The 18,785-nt window shown below is 47.5% G+C and overlaps 1 protein-coding gene across 1 annotated transcript in view; it reads right to left on the reverse strand.

Moving 5' to 3' along the window:
- Positions 1 to 2,890: 2,890 nt before the first annotated feature.
- IL12RB2 (interleukin 12 receptor subunit beta 2) overlaps positions 2,891 to 18,785 on the reverse strand; it is a 75,098-nt gene continuing 59,203 nt past the window's right edge. Inside the window, exons 10-15 of the mRNA XM_036757806.1 lie at positions 16,879 to 16,977; positions 16,634 to 16,792; positions 11,360 to 11,497; positions 5,907 to 5,994; positions 5,494 to 5,581; positions 2,891 to 3,424 (exon numbers count right to left, since the gene is read on the reverse strand). Of these exons, the coding sequence (XP_036613701.1) occupies positions 2,891 to 3,424; positions 5,494 to 5,581; positions 5,907 to 5,994; positions 11,360 to 11,497; positions 16,634 to 16,792; positions 16,879 to 16,977 (1,106 nt within the window). The remainder of the gene's footprint in view (positions 3,425 to 5,493; positions 5,582 to 5,906; positions 5,995 to 11,359; positions 11,498 to 16,633; positions 16,793 to 16,878; positions 16,978 to 18,785) is intronic.

The raw sequence follows: 18,785 nt of genomic DNA on the forward strand, positions 1-18,785 counted from the left end.
CAGGCTGGCATTCGTTACTACTTTGGCCTGGCTTCAGTGGACCCTCCCTCCCATTGATATGATGATGATCTTGTCAATATTGTGTTTTCCTAATAGAACAACAAAGGATGAAACTGCCCCTGTTCCTCAGCCCTCTCCCTTCCTGTCACCTCCTGCTATGATCCAAAGTGGGGGGGAGGGGAGGTCTGGTCATCTTGTGGTTTGGCCTTGGTTCACAACGTTGGCTCTGGCCTCCACAAGCACCTACCTCCCCTCTCCCCAGAGCTTGAGGGGAGGGTTCCTGTCTCTCATGACAGGGTCGCTGCGGGCCTTGGATGTACTACGCTCCCTATAGAAAGTCTGGGAGCTTGGGGCTTGGGGTTAGCCACCTTTACAGCCAGCTTGTCGGCAGGGATAAGCCCCGCATCAGCCCGTGTGTTTGTGGCATTTAAAGGCTGCTCTGTAGAGACCGTCTCATTCGAGCGTCACTCACAATCACCTTCTGAGATGGGGTCAGAGAAATCCAATCCATCCAAGGTCATGGACCAGAAAATGTCAAGCGGCATTCAAACCCAGGTCCCCACTGTGGGTAAATAAATCCTAAAGGATCCATTTTTTAAACATTGGGCAAACACAAATCGGGAGAGAAGCCATGACGTGGCAACTGATTTTTTTCCCCCAGTCTTGACCTTGGATCACCCCGCCCCCCCACCGCCCCCAACTGTATATCTTTGTCTTTCATCATTTTAGCTTCTGAATGTCTCTACCTCCCTGCCTCACCTACTAAACAAGATAACAGAGTATTTAGCAAACCTTAAAGTGCAGCATTTATTAAGTACCTACTGTATGCTTGGCCCTGTGCTAATAAGCTTTGGACACAGGAACACAAAGAACCATCCCAAAGATTAAAAACAAAATTGGGGGTAGAAAGCAAAGCCTACCAAGGGCATAGAGCAGGGGTCCTTCTCTTGGGGGCTGTGAACTGGTTTTTAAAAGTATGTTGACAACTATTCAGTGTAACTGCTTTCCGCTGTATTTTATTTTTAAGGACTGGCTTCTGAGAAGGGGCCCTTGGCATAGTGTTGGGGACAGAAGCCGATTCTGGACTTGGGGGATCTGAAATCTCACTCTGCCTTTGACACGACCTTGTGACCTTAGGGGCAAGTTTAACTTTGCTGGGCAAGGGGTTTGGGCTTTACAGCCGCCCATTAAGGTTGAGGTTCCCTCCTTCTCTATGATCCTGTGACCAACTGTGTCTGCCAGCAGGTGTGTGTGTGTGGGGGGGGGGGGGGGTCCAGTTGATCAGACCCACCCCCAGGTTGAAGGAAATTTTACAGTGAAGGTCCCTTCACCTTCTGAACTTGGGGGCATACAGCTGTCTAGATGATTTAAAGAATCAACCCAGGGGCAGCTAGGTGGCACAGTGAGTACAGCACCGGCCCTGGAGTCAGGAAGACCTGAGTTCAAATGCGGCCTCAGACACTTGACACACTTACTAGCTGTGTGACCTTGGGCAAGTCACTTAACCCCAAATGACCTGCCAAAACAAACAAAAATAAAATAAAAAAATCAACCCAAACACAGCAGGTCTTCTCACCGTCTTACAGAAATGAAATTCAAACTGGTCCTCTTGTGCAGTGCACAGCACATAGTAGGCCTTCAGGATCCTAGAGCTGGAAGGCCAACAAATCCAAGCACCTCATTTTACAGATGAGTAAACGAAGGCACAGAAAGGTTCAGAGACCTAACCAGGGTCATGCAGTTAGTAACTAACATAACACTTAAACTCGGATCTTGGGGACCCCACAACACCGCTCTTTATAAGCTGTGAACTGGTGTAGAGAGGTAAGCTGCTTTTGGATTCTCAGGCTGGGTGGGGCTGACGAGATGCAATCTCTGGCCAGAGTCTAAATTGGATGAACACAGTAGGAAGGAGTGGTTTCTGCTCCTGACCAAACTGGTTTTCAAAGCAAAACCCTTGTTTCAAAAATACCTCTGGGAAGGGCAGCAGGTGTGGCATCAGCTGCCTTGGAATAGCTCTGGAAAACCCTGCAGAGTTTTCTGCTCCATGCAGACCTTCTGGGGGTGAGGAGATGGACAAATATTTTAAAACCCCTAAGATTTTCACCAAATGAATGTGGGTAACATTCCTTAACAATTATCCAGCATTTTTTAATCCCTTCTCTGCATGCCCTGAAACATTACCCTTACATCATTTCTCACTGCCTTTCTACAGATTGTGACAAGGATTAAGCAAAGCCATCTTCTTCAGAAAACACAGCATTGTGTCCCCGTAGGCCTCCGCCTCTGAGCTCGGAGGGAGGAGATAGATTTGTTGTCTCTCCTGGGAGTTTTCAGTGTTTTCCCCTCGACGCAGCATTCAGCTTTACCTCCATTTTTCTCATCTTCGGTGTTATACTGATGAGGTATGTCCCCACTCCCTTCACTCTGCAGCAGTGCCCACAAATCTCCCCCCAGTTCTCTGAATTCCTCATATTCCTTGGGGCACAGTACTGTTTTATTGTGTTCCTATAAAATGGTTTGTTCCTTTTTTCTAATCACCCAGTGGATGGACACCCGTGTTATTTCCAGAAGCAAGTAGATTTGGTTGTTCCTCCTACAGCATTGATTAAACCCCTGGAATGTACAAAAATTAACAATGGTATAGTCCCTGCCATCAGAGGCTTACATTCTAGTTATAGAATCGGTATGTGATGCACTCTGAAGGTCAAACATGAGCTGTCTGTCCTTGGTTACTTGAGCTGACTGGGGAAAGCCCCCTGCTTTGGTTTGGGTGCTGCACAATCCTCCTGGGAGGATGGGAGGCACTGCCGCTCTGTTCAAGCTAACCAGGCCATGGGATGGAAAGTATGACGGCAGCATCCAGGAAAGTCCTGTAGCCTATGGCCAGTTAGTGGGTAATGGGCCCAGAGACAATCTTGACTCTGTCCAGGGTCAGCTTCTCCCCATGGATGAAAGGGTGAAAAGAGCTCTTTGGAAAGATGCAGAGAGACAGACTGTCTTCTAGAGGGTCAGCAGCAACGGAAGGCAGGTAATCCAGGTTGGAAGGTAAGTAATCTATATTGGCAGGCAGGTGGCCCGCTGGCATGTCCTTAAGGAGGCTGGCTGGCTCTTTCGCCTTTGGTCCCTCAGATCCCATCACCCTGTACAGATCAGCCACTTGTTCTTTCTCAGCCTGGCATGACCCTGGTGGGGAGGGGTGGCAGGCATCACATTCTGCCCCAACTTTGAAGGATTTGGGAGCTGGAAGCCAGCTTTCTCTACCGGGCTCCTGGAGGTTGTGATCTCTTGGCCAATGAGAGGGATGTGTCTCCAGGAGGGCTGGGGCTGGTTTTTGGAGAACTTCTTTGATTTCAAGAGTTTCAGGTTCTTCAGAACTGGTCCAGTTGTTTGAGAGACTTTCAAAATGGAGCTTCATTTCATCCTGATGGAACGAGGGAAGAATGAGAGACACACACACAAATTACACCGAGGCTTCATCTCTTTAAAAATGCTTTTAACACGACTTCTAAAATATCTCCTTTCCCCACACCTCAACCAACCATCCCTCACAACAAAGAATAAAAAACAAAAGAAGGGAAAAGCCGGTCATCAAAACCCATTAATCACCCAACTCTGACTGTCTATCCAGCATTTTACACTTTCAGTTGTCCATCTCTGCCAGAAAAGGAAGGAGGCCTGGCTCAGAGAGCTTTTTTTTTTTTTTTAACTAAGTTTTCAAAGAATGTTTTTTTAAGGTAAAAGAACTTGGTATTAATCACTGACTTCCCCAGCTCAGGCACAAGGAAAGAATGAGGACTCTCACAGAGCGCCTTGTCCTGGAAAGAACACTGGACCAGAAATCTAGAGGTGGGACTACCATTGTGTTTCTGCCACTTGGCCTCAGTTTCCCCATCAGTAATGTTGGCCAACCAAAAAGGATCTGAGGTCCTTTCTGGCTCTAGAATTCTGATTCCTCAAGGAATTATGGTGGTAGGGTGCCACATCCTGCCCTTCAACTGGATGACTCTTATGGTAGACCAAGAATAACTTACTCAGCAAAACTGAGTATAATCTTATAATCCTTCAAGGGAAAGATTGAAATGAAATAGGGAACTTCCAAGTACACCTGGTAAAAAGTCCAGAGCTGCAGAGAAGCTGAAATGCAAACTCAAGAGATTAGAAAAACATGAAAAGATGAACATGATTGAACAATTGTAAGAGGCTAACAGTGGATAAGCCATTGACACTAATACAGGGAGATGATACATGTGTCCCCTCTGAACCTTATCATCGGGGGGCAAAAACGAAGGTTAGGAGCGACCTTATTACATTTTTGGTTTTTTTTGCTTTTTGGCAGGGCAATTGGAGTTAAGTGACAGTCCTATTATATTTTGATGATCTTAAATGAAGAAAGGAAAGGGAGGAGAAGAGGGGTACACCTGGCGTAGGTGAGGCAGAGGAAGGTTGGCAAAAAATATCTCCCATAATCAGGCAAGCAGAAGCCTACACAAACACTTTCATCTGAGCTAGTCAAAGGAAGGATGAATATCCATACAGACTTGGATACAGATAAACATTTCACTCCACAGGAAACAAAGAAGAAAAGGGGGAGTAAGAAGAAGAAGAGGTTAAGAGAGGAGTTAAGCCTAAGAAAACAAAATAAAAATGTACAAAATATTTATAGTAGCTCTTTTTGTGAAGAGAATTAGAAACTGAGAGGCAACCTATCAATTGGGGAAGGACTGAACAAGCTATGATACAGGAATGTGACTGAATACTATTGGGGTGCGAGAAATGATGACGGCGATGTTTTCAGAGAAACCTAGGAAGACTTGGATGAACTGATGCAGAGTGAGGCGAGCAGACCCAGAACAATTTATGCAGTAACAACGTTACACACTTTGGAAGGCTTAGGAACTCTGATTGCCGGGGTGCCCAACCATGATTTCAGAGGATTGACAGAGATACAGGCTATCCACCTCCTGGCAGAACGGTGAGGAGCTCAGAGTGAAGAACAAGAAATCTATACTTTTGGACATGGCCAAAATGGGAATTTTTTGCTTGACGCTACGTGTTTAAAACAGAAGTCTTCTTTTTCTTTCTCAGTTGGGAGAGAAGAGAGAGAAGGTGTATTTTTCTGATTTAAAAAAATTAAGTTAAATTGCTCAACGTCAGTCGCCTTGACATTTTTTTTTCCTCCTTCAGGAATTTCCAACTGCTTTTGAGCAAAGGCATACTCTGAGTGGGGCTTGTAGGTGTGTTGGTGAGGAGGGAAGGAAGGGGAGATGATTATTTGCATAGGATTTAAAGGTATGCATTTACATTTAGGAACCTTCTTTTCCTTCCAAGTTTCCAATCTGGTGCCTAAGCACCTTTGATCCTGGAAAATACTGAGCCAGGAAATGTTTTAGTAATGTCACTATGGGTGCCTTTCCAAGAGGCTAGAAGCGCCCTGGAGGGTAGACAGCCTGACAATCCCAGCCTGAGGTATTTAGGCAATCTAGCACTTACCTCCATGATGGCATATTTCTTGGCCCATACGCTGTTTGCTGGGTCTGGAATCTCTTGGGGTTGTAGGGCAGAGAAGACAGACAGCAGTCTGCAATAAAAGCAACCAATGAAAAGACCACTTGGGGCCCCCAAGGCCTGGGATTCTTGTTCCACTGAAAGGGCAGGACTGGCTTTAATAAATATGCTGAACAAAACTACAGGCTTTTGTATTAGCAGCCCCAAGGCCAGCACTGGGAGCAGTCTGGCTGAATACCATCAGATGCTGTATCTGTGAAGTTCTGCCCTTTGAGTGTCAACATGTCCAACATGGCAGCTTCCACATGGGACCTGGAAGCCAAGGCCCAGGACAAAGAAACCCTGTCAGTGCCATGACTGCTCTCCGATGGTGCTGGGAGGATGAACTGTCTACTTACTTTGCTCGAATTCGAGGCCTGGATAAAATCCCCAGTGTGATGAGGACCACGGCAACCGGCACCACCAAAACGTTCCAACCAGGAGCCCCTGAAACATTAGCAAACTGGCTTCAGTTGCCTTCAAAGTGCCATCTGTAGACTGGCAAGAGGCTTCACCCTGCCTGCCTCAGTTTCTTCATCTGTAAAATGAGGCTATAACAGCACCTTCCTCCCAGGGCTGGTGTGAGAATCAAATGTAAAGTGATGAGCATGGTGCCTGGTGCACAGTAGGCACTCAATAAACTTGTGTTTCCTTTTTTCCTATGCATCTCATCTATCCTTCTCTGCCCCCAAGACTTGGCTGAGCATGCTGGGAAATGGAACTGACTCCCTCTTTGTTCAGCATACACAACTAAAGCAAGCCCCCAATAATGATTCCAAAGTCCTAAGAGAAAGTATGCAATGTAGCCCTGGGAAGAGCTTGAAGGTAGTGGGGGGCGTAGTGGAGTTAGGAGACCTGGATTCTAATGGTGTCCTGCAATGGTTTGTACCTGGGGTCTGTAAACTTGGCTGGCAGAAAAGGACACTTTATTTTCACCAACCCCCGAAATCTAGCATTTCTTTCAATTAGGAATTACTCAACAAACCACAGTAGCATTAACAGAACCTGTGACTTTGTCAGTATTAGAAATCACAGATACTTTTATGTCCCATCACAGGTGTTAGAGACATATGGACATCACTTGCTTTGAAAGCATGGTACTTATTAGACGAGCCACTAGATCATACGTGCTCACATTTTTCCATTCTACAGACATCTGTCAATCTAACTGGTTTCCTTTACAATCCCCTGTACTTATCTGATGCATTTAAAGACATGATTCTGAGAAGGGGTCCAGACTACAGCTGGTGGAGAGTCTGAGATGCTAAAAAGGCTAAGGACCCCTGCTCTAACATGCTAAGCTGCAGATTAGCTGCTGACCTCATACACAGGAGTATGTAGGAACGAGAGCAGCCTTAAAATCTTCAAGCTGCGTCGTAGGCAAAGTGAATCACCCAGGTAATACAGAGCAGGGATCTGAAGTGCCCGGTCCTTTGACTCAAATCCTAGTGCTCAAAGTGACAAAATGTGAGAGGTGGAAAGGAATCTCTCCTCTGTGTACCTGTTGTCACCCAGCCTCTGCTCAGACATTGCCTTCTACTCTAGGACACGACCAAGTGATGAACACCTCCCCAGCCTTAGCATGGTGCTCTCAACAAATGGGGAACAAACATGGAGCTCGCTCCATGACCAAAGGCAAGTCCCCTAACTTTGCTGCACTTCAGTTTATAATTTATAAACTGCAAACCATCCTGCTTCCGAATCCTATAAAGACATCACCAGGAGTCCCATGAAAATTTATTAAACTGAGTTATATGACAGTTCAGGCTCAATTCAACCCAACAAGTACCTATTAGGAGCCTATTATGTGTCTGGGCATAGGAAATCAATACAAAAACAAGCAGCTCAAGCAGTTGACATTCTCCTGGGGCTATGACATAGACAAAGTAAAAATTATATAAAGTGATTGAGTGGAGAGTGACCATAACAGGATGGGGAGAGAAGGTCTCATGGAGAAAGGGCAACCACAGAGGTGCTTTGAGGGATGCTAGGGATCCTACCAGTGGGGGGGGGGAAGGATTTCAGATGAGGGGGATCGCTCCTGCTTAAGCCCAGGGGCAGGCTTGGGTGTGTCATGGGCAGGAAAAACATGGTGAGTTGGCTAGGGAGTGCCCACAGAGGAAGAATGGGGAATAAGACTGGAAACCTTGGAGCGGGCCAGATTTAAGAAGGTGGCAAAGAAGGATTTTCTTGGTAGAGGCAATAAAAGACTGCTGATGGAGTATTTTTCAATAGAGGATGATGTGCCAGCTCCAACTTGGTTCTCTGAAAGTGACTCTGTAGTTTCTAATGGAAACAATCCTGTCCTCTGACTGCTGCCACTTTCTGCTGGTCAGCCACCTCCTGTACTTAATAGTGCCTGACAACTAGGGGAGAGAGGAGGGAATAAGCATTTACATAACACTTACTAGGTGCCAGGCACCTTGCTAAAGTACCTTTTACAAATATCTCATTTGATCCTTACAACCCTGTAAGGCAGGTACTGTTATCATCCCTGTTTTACAGTTGGGGAAACTGTAAAATTAGCGCAATTGACATTTCTTAAGAATTTCCCAGCCCTTTGGGCTGGGGGACCTTGCCTGGAGCCATCATTCTAGAACGGTTTTAAGTCTGTCAGTTCAGCTCTTAGCCTTCAAATGGCCAAAATATGAGAGAAGCTCAAGGCAGGGATGGGGCTGGTTTGGGGTGAGGGACAAGGTGAGTTTTGGTTCTTGAATAACTAATTCTTGACTCAGCACTTCAGAGTTTACGAATCCCTTTATGTACATTGTCCAAATTCAGCCTCACCAGCATCTGCTAAGGGAGGCAGTATGACAATTATCATGTCCATTTTATAAGTAGGAAAACTGAGACCCAGAGATGCAAGACCCAGACTTGTTCAAAGCCATTTACCTAATAAGTGGCACAACCAGGATTCCAGCCTAGGGATCCTGGCTCCAAAGCCAGTGATCAAAGGACCTGGGTTGAAATCCTGCCTCAGAGGCTTACCCACCTGGGTGATCTTAGTCAGTCAGTAAGCGTTTATTAAGTGCCCAAGTCTACAATCCTCTCCAGCCTCCACTCCTGAGCCTCCAGACCGTATCTACCAAGCCCCAGAAGCCTCCTCTCCCTGAAAGTTCCCTCACCCCTGTGCTTCTCACACTGGAAGTCCTTTCCACCCCTGTGGCCCCTTTGGAATTTTCAAGCCAGCCATGCCTTCATTCCAGGCTCCCCACTCCTTCCTCTCCCACTAGAATATAAGCTCCCTGTGGGCAGGGACTGTCTTTCTGCTTGTATTTGTGTTCCCAGAGGTTAGCTCAGGGTTTAGCACATCTGGAGCACCAACTCAGTGTTTGTGGACTCGAGAAAAGCTGAGGGTCCCTCCCACTCTACGTCCATGATGCTGCTGTAATCCTTTGCCAAGCGATCTCTGCCTGCTTCCCAAATAAGGAGGTAACTGAAGGGATGGCTAACTCTGACACTGTCACCCTAATTAACCTTCTAATAAAAAGCTGGAACAACTTGTTTTGGGCTTGCAACTCATGCAAATAAAGCTACACCACCAGGCAGCGTGGACAGGGCGGCTGGTGCAACCAGAGCCGACTGTATCGCTCAGATTTTACCATGGACACAAATTATGAGGAAATGCTGGGAAAATGACTCATTTGTCAGAAATCTCTGCAGAAAGGGAAGTGAGGAGGTGATAGCTACCCTACCGAGGGATAAATGAAAAGTCTGGAATTTGTGTTATTCACAAGAACAAGAGAGGAAGGAAAAGGAGGAAGGAAAGAAGGAAGGAAGGAAAATAAGGAAGGAAAACAAGGAAGGGAGGAAGGGAAGAAGGGAAGGAAGGAAAGAGGGAGGGAGGAAGGAAAGAGGAAGGGAGGGGAGAGAGTGTTTTGCCTGAGGTCACACATACACAAATACATACATGGGATATGAACCCAGGTCCCCTGACTCGAGAGCCATTGTTCTTTTAATTTCCAAATTACTTTTGTCTTATGTGTCACTTCCCTCGATCACAGTGGGAGCTCCTGGAGAGCAGACACTGTCTCAAACATTCTATGTATCCCCAGGGCTGAGTGTAGTGCTTGGAAACAGCAAGTGCTTAATAAATGCTTTTTTCATGAATTCGTTTGTGAATGCATGGATTGTGATCATCACATGACAGTACTGTCTTTGTTTCCTTGACGTCTGATGACTTCTCTTAGTTTCTTTATCTATACCAGTAACTCCTGCCTTGGAAACTGGCTTCGAGATAACGAATGAAAAGCCCTGTGTAAACATGAAGTCCCTTGCAGGTCAGCTACAGAGATTACTCAAGGTGCATCTGGCCAACACCTCATGAAGCCTCAGTCACTCCTCCTCCTACGGAAGCTCAGGTTCATATTCTGATAATAGCTCACAGCCACAGCACTAAGACGTTTAGAAAGTGCCTTCGTCCCAGCCTGCGAGGCAAGCGGTTGCCGGGATTAACCATTTTTATAGGCATGGAAACCGTGACTCTCAGAGGGTGAGAGACTTGCCCAGCACCACACAAGGTAGGAAGTACCGAAGCAGGATTTGAACCCGGGCCTCTTCTGACTCTGAGTTCTAGGCACGACCTCCGCTGCCCCTCCAGAAAGCCAGTGCTTTCCCCTCCACAGAAGGAACAGCACCTTTCCTCCGCATCTTATTCCTCTTTATCCTGTACAGAGCTTGCTCTGTGTATACTTGTTTGCGTTAGAGTGTAAGCTCCATGAGGGCAGGGGCTGTCTTTGCCTCCTGTCATATAAAAAGTACAGAGTCTGGCGCATCCATAGCAGGTGCTTAACTAATGTTTATTCAACTGAATTATTATAGAAAGAACAGCATCAGGAGACCCAGATTCCCGTCCTAACTCTGCCACTGGAGAGCTGTGTGGTCTTGGGCAAGTCACAAGATCCCTGCACGTCTTGGCTTCCTAGTCAGTCAACATGCATGTATTAAGCACCTACTATGTGTCAGGCACTGTGCTAAGCGCTGGAGAAACAAAGACAGGCAAAAGACAGTCCCTGCCCTCAAGGAGCTCACACTCCACAGTTGGCAAGGGTAAGACAACACGGGCCCACTTGTAAGGGACTGGGGTAGTCAACACTTAATGTCCCTTTTAGGTCAAAAGGAGTCTGAGCCTATTATGAGTTTCACTTTCTACGGAAGAAGAGCAGGATGAGGCAGTGATGACAAGACTGACAACTATGATGCACATTTCCATAGCACTTTAAGGTTGCAATTGGGTTACCTGATATCTCACTGGATGACGGCGTAGAGAGGTAGCTTGGGAGTCAGAGAAACCTGAGTTCAAGGCCTGCCTCCCCCACTGACTGTCTATGACCCAGGGCCGACCCTAGCAGGGGCAGACAGGGCTGATTTGGAGCTATGGAAGGGGTTTTAATCCCAGGAATTCTCCATCCTGATCATCCTGGCACCATCAAGATCAACTTGCTAGTGAGGGAGGGTGGTGTAGTAGGAAGAGCAGGCACCTCAGTTAGCTCTCCAGGCTCTACCACTAACTCAGTGCGGGTCTCAGGGAAGTTGCTTAACTGTGTGAGGCAGGCAGAGAGAGACCTGCCTTGTGAGGGTGAAATGAGAACCATGACACCTTGAGAGGCTCCCCAATGTTGCCCGTCGAGGACAAGGTGGAAAGTCAGAGAGCCCGGCAGGGCAGCAGGAGCCAAGGAGCACAGGGGCCTGTTGGGATGGTGGACAAGTGGGGTCACGTGCAGAGCTTGGGGGAGGACTGCAGAGAAGGCTGGGCCTCCCTCAGGTTCCCATGGAGGAGACCTGCAGGCCTCCCCCCAAGCTTGGATCTTACCTTCCAGGGAAAGCTGCCTCTCGGTCCCTCGGGGGCCCTCTCCTGCTGCTGTGGAGGCCGTCATCCACAACGTGTAAGTGACTCCAGGCCTGAGGCCTCTGATCAGCTTTGAAGTGTTTGCCACCTCATAGGGAATTTCTGAAAGAAGGGATAAGGACAGAGAGAAAAAGAAAGGCTGGAACGTTTACAAGAAAATAATGTGGATTTTCTTTACTTTGCTATGCCCTAACAGAAACCAGGCTCCATTCCCTGCCCAGAGGGGAGCCTTTCTGGCCTTATCTAGTCAGAAATAGGGCAGCAAAGCCTACCCATCTATCTCTCCACACATCCATCCATCTATCCATCCACCCACCCATCCATCCACCCATCCATCCATCTCTCCATCTATCCATCCATCCATCTCTCTATCCATCCATCCATCCATCCATCTCTCCATCCATCCTTCCATCCACCCACCCATCCATCCATTTCTCCATCCATCCACCCATCCACCCATCTCTCCATCCATCCACCCATCTCTCCATCCATCCATCCATCCATCCATCCATCCATCTCCATCCATCCATCCACCCATCCATCCATCTCTCCATCCATCCATCCACCCATCCATCCATCTCTCCATCCACCCACCCACTCATCCATCCACCCACCCATCCATCCACCCATCCACCCATCCATCCATCCATCTCTCCATCCATCCACCCACTCATCCATCCACCTCTCTATCCACCCATCCATCCATCCATCCATCCACCCACTCATCCATCCACCCACCCATCCATCCACCCATCCATCCATCTCTCTATCCATCCATCTCTCTATCCATCCATCCATCCATCCATCTCTCTATCCATCCATCCATCCATCCAATCTACCCATCTCTCTCTCTCTCTCTCTAACCATCAATCTACCTATCTATATCTCTTTCTCTATCTCCATCTTACTGTAGTCCTTCAAAGAGAAAGAATTTTTTTAAAACACAAAGGTCCTACTATTTCCATTGGTGTGAAGCTATTAAACAAACTGGTAGGCACCGTACATGGATCATGCTGGCAGACTCAGTTTCCTTATGCTCTCCCTGTTTCCTGACGCTCTGTACAGCCAAGGCTATTTTCAGAGAAATGCCCCAAAGCTGTTTTTTCCCCTGCAAAGAACCATCAGCTGGTGAGGGCGGGGGGATCGGCGACTCCTCCAATGACCTTCTCAGCGCTCAAGAACAGGGCCGACTCCTTTGGTTTTCAGCGCTGCAACAACAGCCTTGCCCGGGCCCTCGCTCCAGGGCAGAGATGAGTCTGTGCTGTGACCTACTGTGAACGACGGAGCTCAGTGGTTCGATTGTGCCTCTTCCCTGAGAATCTGCCAATTAATGCCAGAGAACACGTGGAGGAGGTGGGCATGACAGCCCACTGAGCAGATGAGAAGACTGAGGCCCAGCCAGCTAATGAGACCCAAAGTCTGTCCTGAGTTCACGAGATCATAAGAGTTAGAGTCCGAAGACACTCTGGCCGCCGTCTAATCCAGCTCCCTGCATTCTACAGACGAGGAAACTGAGGGCCAAGAAGTCAGGGAAGTCGCAGCCCAGCAACAGGATGGAATCCAGGGTCTCCGACTTCCGGTCTGCTCCCTTGCCACTGAGCCACACGGCCTCTTCAGTTCTGATACAGACTTTGGGTTGGAGGACGGTCCCATGTGTTTGTCCAGTAGAAGACAGTTAGCATTTGGAGCATCGGTGCTAATCATAACAATGACACTAATAACTCACACTTTGAGCAATCGCAAGGCACCGTCCTGACACCTGTGAGATGTTTCACAAATGTGGAAACTGAGTCTCCAGGAATAAGCTGAGAGCATTGTATGAATCCAGGCATTGGTGGTGTCATAGTGCACAGAGCACGGAAGACCCGAGTTTAAATCCAGCCTCAGACACGTACTAGCTGTGTGACCTTGGGGAAGTCATTTAACCTCTGCCTTAGTTTCCTCACTTGTGAAGTAGGGATCATGATAACACCTACCTCCCAGGGTTGCTGCGATGATCAAGTGAGATAATATTTGTAAAGTGTTTAGTCCAATGCCTGGCACACAGTTGGTCCTTAATAAATGCCTGCTGACTGACTGACTACCCAGGCAACCTTCTGCATGGGCAAAGAAAATGGCTCACTGGAAGCTTCTTGTCCAATGAAATCATAAATATGGGGGGTATGAGGGGTTGGGGGATGGGAGAAACGTCTGTGGACTGAACCTGTGGTTTCATTGATATGGGGAAGTCCCAGTGAGGAAACTCCCTCTACCAAAGCAGATCTGCAACTGACAGTGGTAGAAGTGTTACCTGGGGTCCTGAGGAGAAGTGACCCACCTAGGGTCACACAGCTCAGGACGTGTTAGAGGTAAGACCCAAACTCAAGTCTTCCCGACTTCAAATCCAGGATTCCTCCCACTGTACAATGTAGATGACGGTGCTTGCGCACAGTCGCTTTTGGACAGGGATTCTTAGCTCAGGGCTTATGAAGATCTTGATAGCTTTTGTTGTTGTTCAGTCACATCCAACTGTCTGTGACCCCATTTGAGGTTTTCTTGGTAAAGACAGTGGAGTGGTTTGCCATTTCCTTCTCCAGCTCATTTTATAGAGGAGGAAACTTGAGGAAAACAGGGTTAAGTGACTTGCCCAGGGTCACACAACTAGTAAAAGTGTCTGAGGCTGAATTTGAACTCAGATCTCCCTGACAGCAGGCCAGGTCCTCTATCCACTGTGCCACCTAGCTGATAGCTTTATTCCGTAGAACTGGTTTCCATACAATGTGTTTTATGCCTTTAAAAACATGATTCTGAGGAGGTGTCCATGAACTTCACTTGACTGCCCAAAAGGTCCAGAAACCACAAAAAAGGGTAAGAACCTGTGGATTAGATTAACTAGCAGGCCATGTAGAAATACATAAAAAAGGAGCTTACGGCCTGCTGGGGAGAGATCGACCTACTGCCTATAAGTGGCAGACCAGCCTCATGCCCAGATTGCTTGACTCCATAGCTAAGACGCCTTCCATTAGCTCACCGAGCTAAGCCGCCTCAATAGAGAAATCCCTGAGCCAACTTTCTCAAGGTCACACTTGTCTAAGCAGTTAATGCCTGAGGAGGAGCTGAGCAGTCCCATCCCAGGAGGAAAGGAAGTTTGATGGTGTGTTAGGTTGAAGATTTAAAAAATGGATCACAGGATCTTGGTTGTGGGGAGCGTGGGCAAGTATGTGTGAGACAGGGGTGGACTTGGAGGTGGTGACCTGAGGAGTGACTCTGTGGTCTGGAAATTAACTGAAGGGAAGACAAAGAAGTCTAGCAAGATATGCCGGTCTGGGACGTGGGTCAGGACTGTAGTGTCAGATTTCGGGAAGGATCCAGGAGGCCTCCTAATAAACTGCTGGGAGAGCAGAGGAAAGCTTTAGAATAGATTAAGGTGGTGGAGAGATGAAAGCTGATTATCAGACAGCCAGAGAGATGCTGGTGTGCTGGTAGGAGATACTTCCTTTCTTCCATTTTATTTTATTTTTCAATTAACAAGCATTTATTTTCTTTCCCTTATGCCCTTTTCAATTTAAAAGAACAAAGGATGGAGGGAACTTCTAACAAATATGCAGTCAAGGAAAACAAATTCCTACCCTGACCATGTACAGAATATGTGTGGGAGACACTTCCAAGTCTGGATAAGACTGGCATTAATGCTATCCGGATCATGGACTTGCAGATTTGAAAGGGAAAGAGACCTCCAACACCACCTAGCCCAACTCTCTCATTTTACAGAAGAAGAAACAGCCTTGTTGTTCAGTCATTTTGGTTATGAAAACCCCACTTGGAGTTTTCTTGACAAAGATCCTGGAGTGGTTTGCCATTTCCTCCTTTAGTTCATTTGACAGATGAGGAAACTGAGGCAAACAGGGTGAAGTGACTTGCCCGGGTATAAGGAATGACAAGCAGGATGATTTCAGAAAAACCTGGAAAGGCTTACATGAACTGATGCAGAGGGAGGTGAGCAGAACCAGGAGAACACTGTACACAGTAACAGCCACATTGTACAATGAAGAATTGTGAATGACTTAGCTATTCTCACCAATACAGTGATGCAAGACAATTCATGGGTTCATGATGAAAAATGCTGTCTGCTTCCAGAGATAGATGGCATCTAAACACAGACTGAAGCATACGCACTCTCTCTCTTTCTTTCTTTCCTCTCTTTCTTTCTCCTTCCTTTCCTTCGTTCTGAGTTTTCTTGCACAAAATGACTAATATGGAATTGGATTTACATGACTGCACGTGTATAACTTATATCTGATCATTTACCATCTCAGGAAGTGAGGAGGGGAGAGAAAGAGGGATAGAATTTGGAACTCAAAACTTAAAAAAAAAACTCATGTTAAAAATTGTTTTTACCCATAATTGGTGAAAAGATATAAATTTTTTTTTTAAAGTGACTTGCCCAGGGTCACAGAAGCTGGTGTCTGGGGCCCCATTTGAACTCAGGTCTTCCTGACTCCTGGACCGATATCCTATCCACTGCACCACCTGGCTGCCCAAGACTAAATGACTTTTCCAATTTCCCAGAGGGGCCCTGCCCCAGGCATGGGTTTTGAACCCAGATCCATTGACTTCAGAGCCAGTGTTTATTATGATACCATAGTGGCCCCCCCAAACGAGACTATTTCATATTGGGTTTGCATGTTTATGGTTCATATGGGTCCTTTACATATGTGAAAATGTACCTTGGCTCAGCAAATATGGCCCAGTCCCTCTCCTAGAGCTGCTCATGACCTTAAATGTCATTTAATATGATAATTCCATGCTCCTTTCTTTACAGAAGTGGAGGCTATAGGCATGGACTTTTTTGTTTTTGTATTTCTAGTTCCTGGAGCACAATAGGAGGAAAGGATCATAGATTTAGGACTGGGAAGGAGAGAGGGACCATGTAGTCTGATCCCCTTGTGAAAACGAGAAACTGAAGCCCAGGAGGTCGTGAAAAGGTCACCAAGGCAGCAGGCATCTGGGCCAGAATTTGAACCCACGTCTTTCTGACTCAATAAACAGTGTTCTTTCCCCCGTACCATAAAAGCACCTACTTCAAACTCTTCCTCCCCACCCCCTGGGAGAAATGTGAGGCCCCTGGTGGGGAAATGCTTTGGCCATGGCCACAACAGCCTTATGGAACCTTCCTTCAGTCCCTTCTGAGAAGGGCTGGGAGGCTTGGGGTGGGTCATGCCTGCCTCTCCCCCTCCAGGCTTTTGGAACATCACCTACCAAAGATGTGAGATGGGGACTGGGAATGCAGCTCCTGCAGGTAGATCTTGTAATGAAGGAGGCAGCCCCTTTGGTCCTGGGCAGGGATTTCGTCCCAGGTAACAAATGCTGTTCCCTTCCCGGCTGTGGCACTACGGACATGGGGGCCAGTCAGCGGTTCTGTGAAAGTATAACAGGAGAGCTTGAGCACCCCTGGAAGCAGACCCCACTCCCCTCCTTCCCAAGGGGCTCAGAGAGTCCGGCACCTTTACTGCTCAGGTCAGCCCAGGTCCTGGCGCAGCTGGCTCCGTCCCCCCACAGGGCGCACAGGCGGATCTGATAACACAGGTGGGGTTTTACGTGTTCTGCTGCAAGGAAAAAAGACTGATCACAACGGACGGCCAGAAAAGCAACGGATGTGGGCGCACCATTCAATACCTTGGCTAGGAGAGTCACCCTCTCTTCTCTCATCCAGCCTGGCAACTCCATCCCCTCCCCTTTGCTCTGGCAGCCCTCCCCTGGTTTACAGCCCAGGTGGCACCCACTTAACCGCCCCAAAGTTCATTTCCCAGACCCCACTGCAGTCAACAGGAGGTGCCCACCTGGACAAATGAGTTACTTCCCGCTCCAACCTCAATTTCCCAAACCACATGAATTCCTCAATGGCCTCCTAGGTCTTCCCAGTCCCACTCTCCCCACTCCCACTGGAGAGAGCGCCAGACTGGAGGCAGCAGGAGCTTAGCTCAAACCCTAACGCGGCCCCATCCTACCTGTGTGACTCCGGGCGATCATTCTCTCGACCCTTCTGAGCCTCGGTTTCCCCATCTCTAAAGTGGGGCTCATAATAGCACCTACCACAAGGGTGGTTGTGAGGATCACCCAGCCCTGCCTGGCTCTTAGTAGGTATTTAATAAATGCTTGTTAATTGACTTTTTGACACTAGACAATGTATCTAAAGCCTTTTGTAAATCTTAAAAGTGTTAAGTAAACTTGGGCTATTTATCATCATCATCATCATCATCTCACCAGCAGCAGCTCAAATCTTTGGTAGTTTTCTAGATCACAGCTCATAGATCTGTCCTGGAAAGGCCCTCAGAGGCCACCTAGTCCAACCCCTCCTTTTACAGATAGCCCTAGGAAGGTGAACAGTGAGCATCAGGTCCCAGGACTCCAGAAGCTCTTTCTTTTGTGCAACAGTACTGTCAACCAAGTAAATAAAATTCAGCATCTTTCCCTAACGCTCGACTCTCCAGTTTGGTGCTCCCCTATCTTTCTAATCTCACTTCATGACATGAGCTTCTGTGAGCTCCACCGTGGAGCCAGTTTGGACCTCTATTTTGTCTGGATAGAAGCAGAACCTTCTCAGCCATCAGAGCCTCTGCTTGGGGTGGGCTCCCCTGCACTGGAGGATTTCAGGCAGAGGCCAATGTCTCACTTTGCTGTGGAAGGGATTCTTCCCATGAACAGGTTGGACGAGCTGCCTCCAGTCCCCTCCAATTCGGAGGTTCTTGGTTTAGGGCTGGAAAGGACCTCATCGGTCATCTCGCCCCTCCCCCCCATTTTAAAGATGGAGAAACTGAGGCCCAGATACGTGAAGAGCAACTTGCCCATGGTCACAGAGGCAGCACCCCTGGTCCTGTGACCCCAGATCTCACTCTGCTCCTTCCACTGTACCAGGCTATCTCTGTTAAATAGTCTCTATCCTTCTCTGCCTAGGAATTTCTATCCATTCTTCCAAGTTCAACTCAAATACCACCTCTTGCAGGAAGCCTTCCCTGATGACCCTCGGACAGGGATAAGACAGGACTGTAGTCCTTTAGGCCTCTTTGCACCGCCCTAATACACTTGTGTAATTTTCTAGAGCAGGGACTCTCCAAGTGTGGCCTGAGGACCCCTTGGGAGCCCCTGAGAAATTTCAGCTGGTCCCACAAGGTCAAAACTACGTTAACAATAAAACAAAGGCATGTTATTTGCCTATTAACGTCTCCCTTTCTCAACTATGTATCTGTGCAACAATGGATTTTCTTCATAGACTTCGACCAAAACATCACAGAACAACTGTAGCAGCAGATAGGAGAATCCAGCTGTTCTCCATCCAGCCAAACATTAGAGAGATTTGCAAAAATACACATAATAGCTATAAGAGAAATTTGCAAAAATACATATAATTTAC

The sequence above is a fragment of the Trichosurus vulpecula genome, chromosome 4 (assembly GCF_011100635.1).
Source record: "Trichosurus vulpecula isolate mTriVul1 chromosome 4, mTriVul1.pri, whole genome shotgun sequence".
In the NCBI taxonomy this organism is placed as follows: domain Eukaryota; kingdom Metazoa; phylum Chordata; class Mammalia; order Diprotodontia; family Phalangeridae; genus Trichosurus; species Trichosurus vulpecula.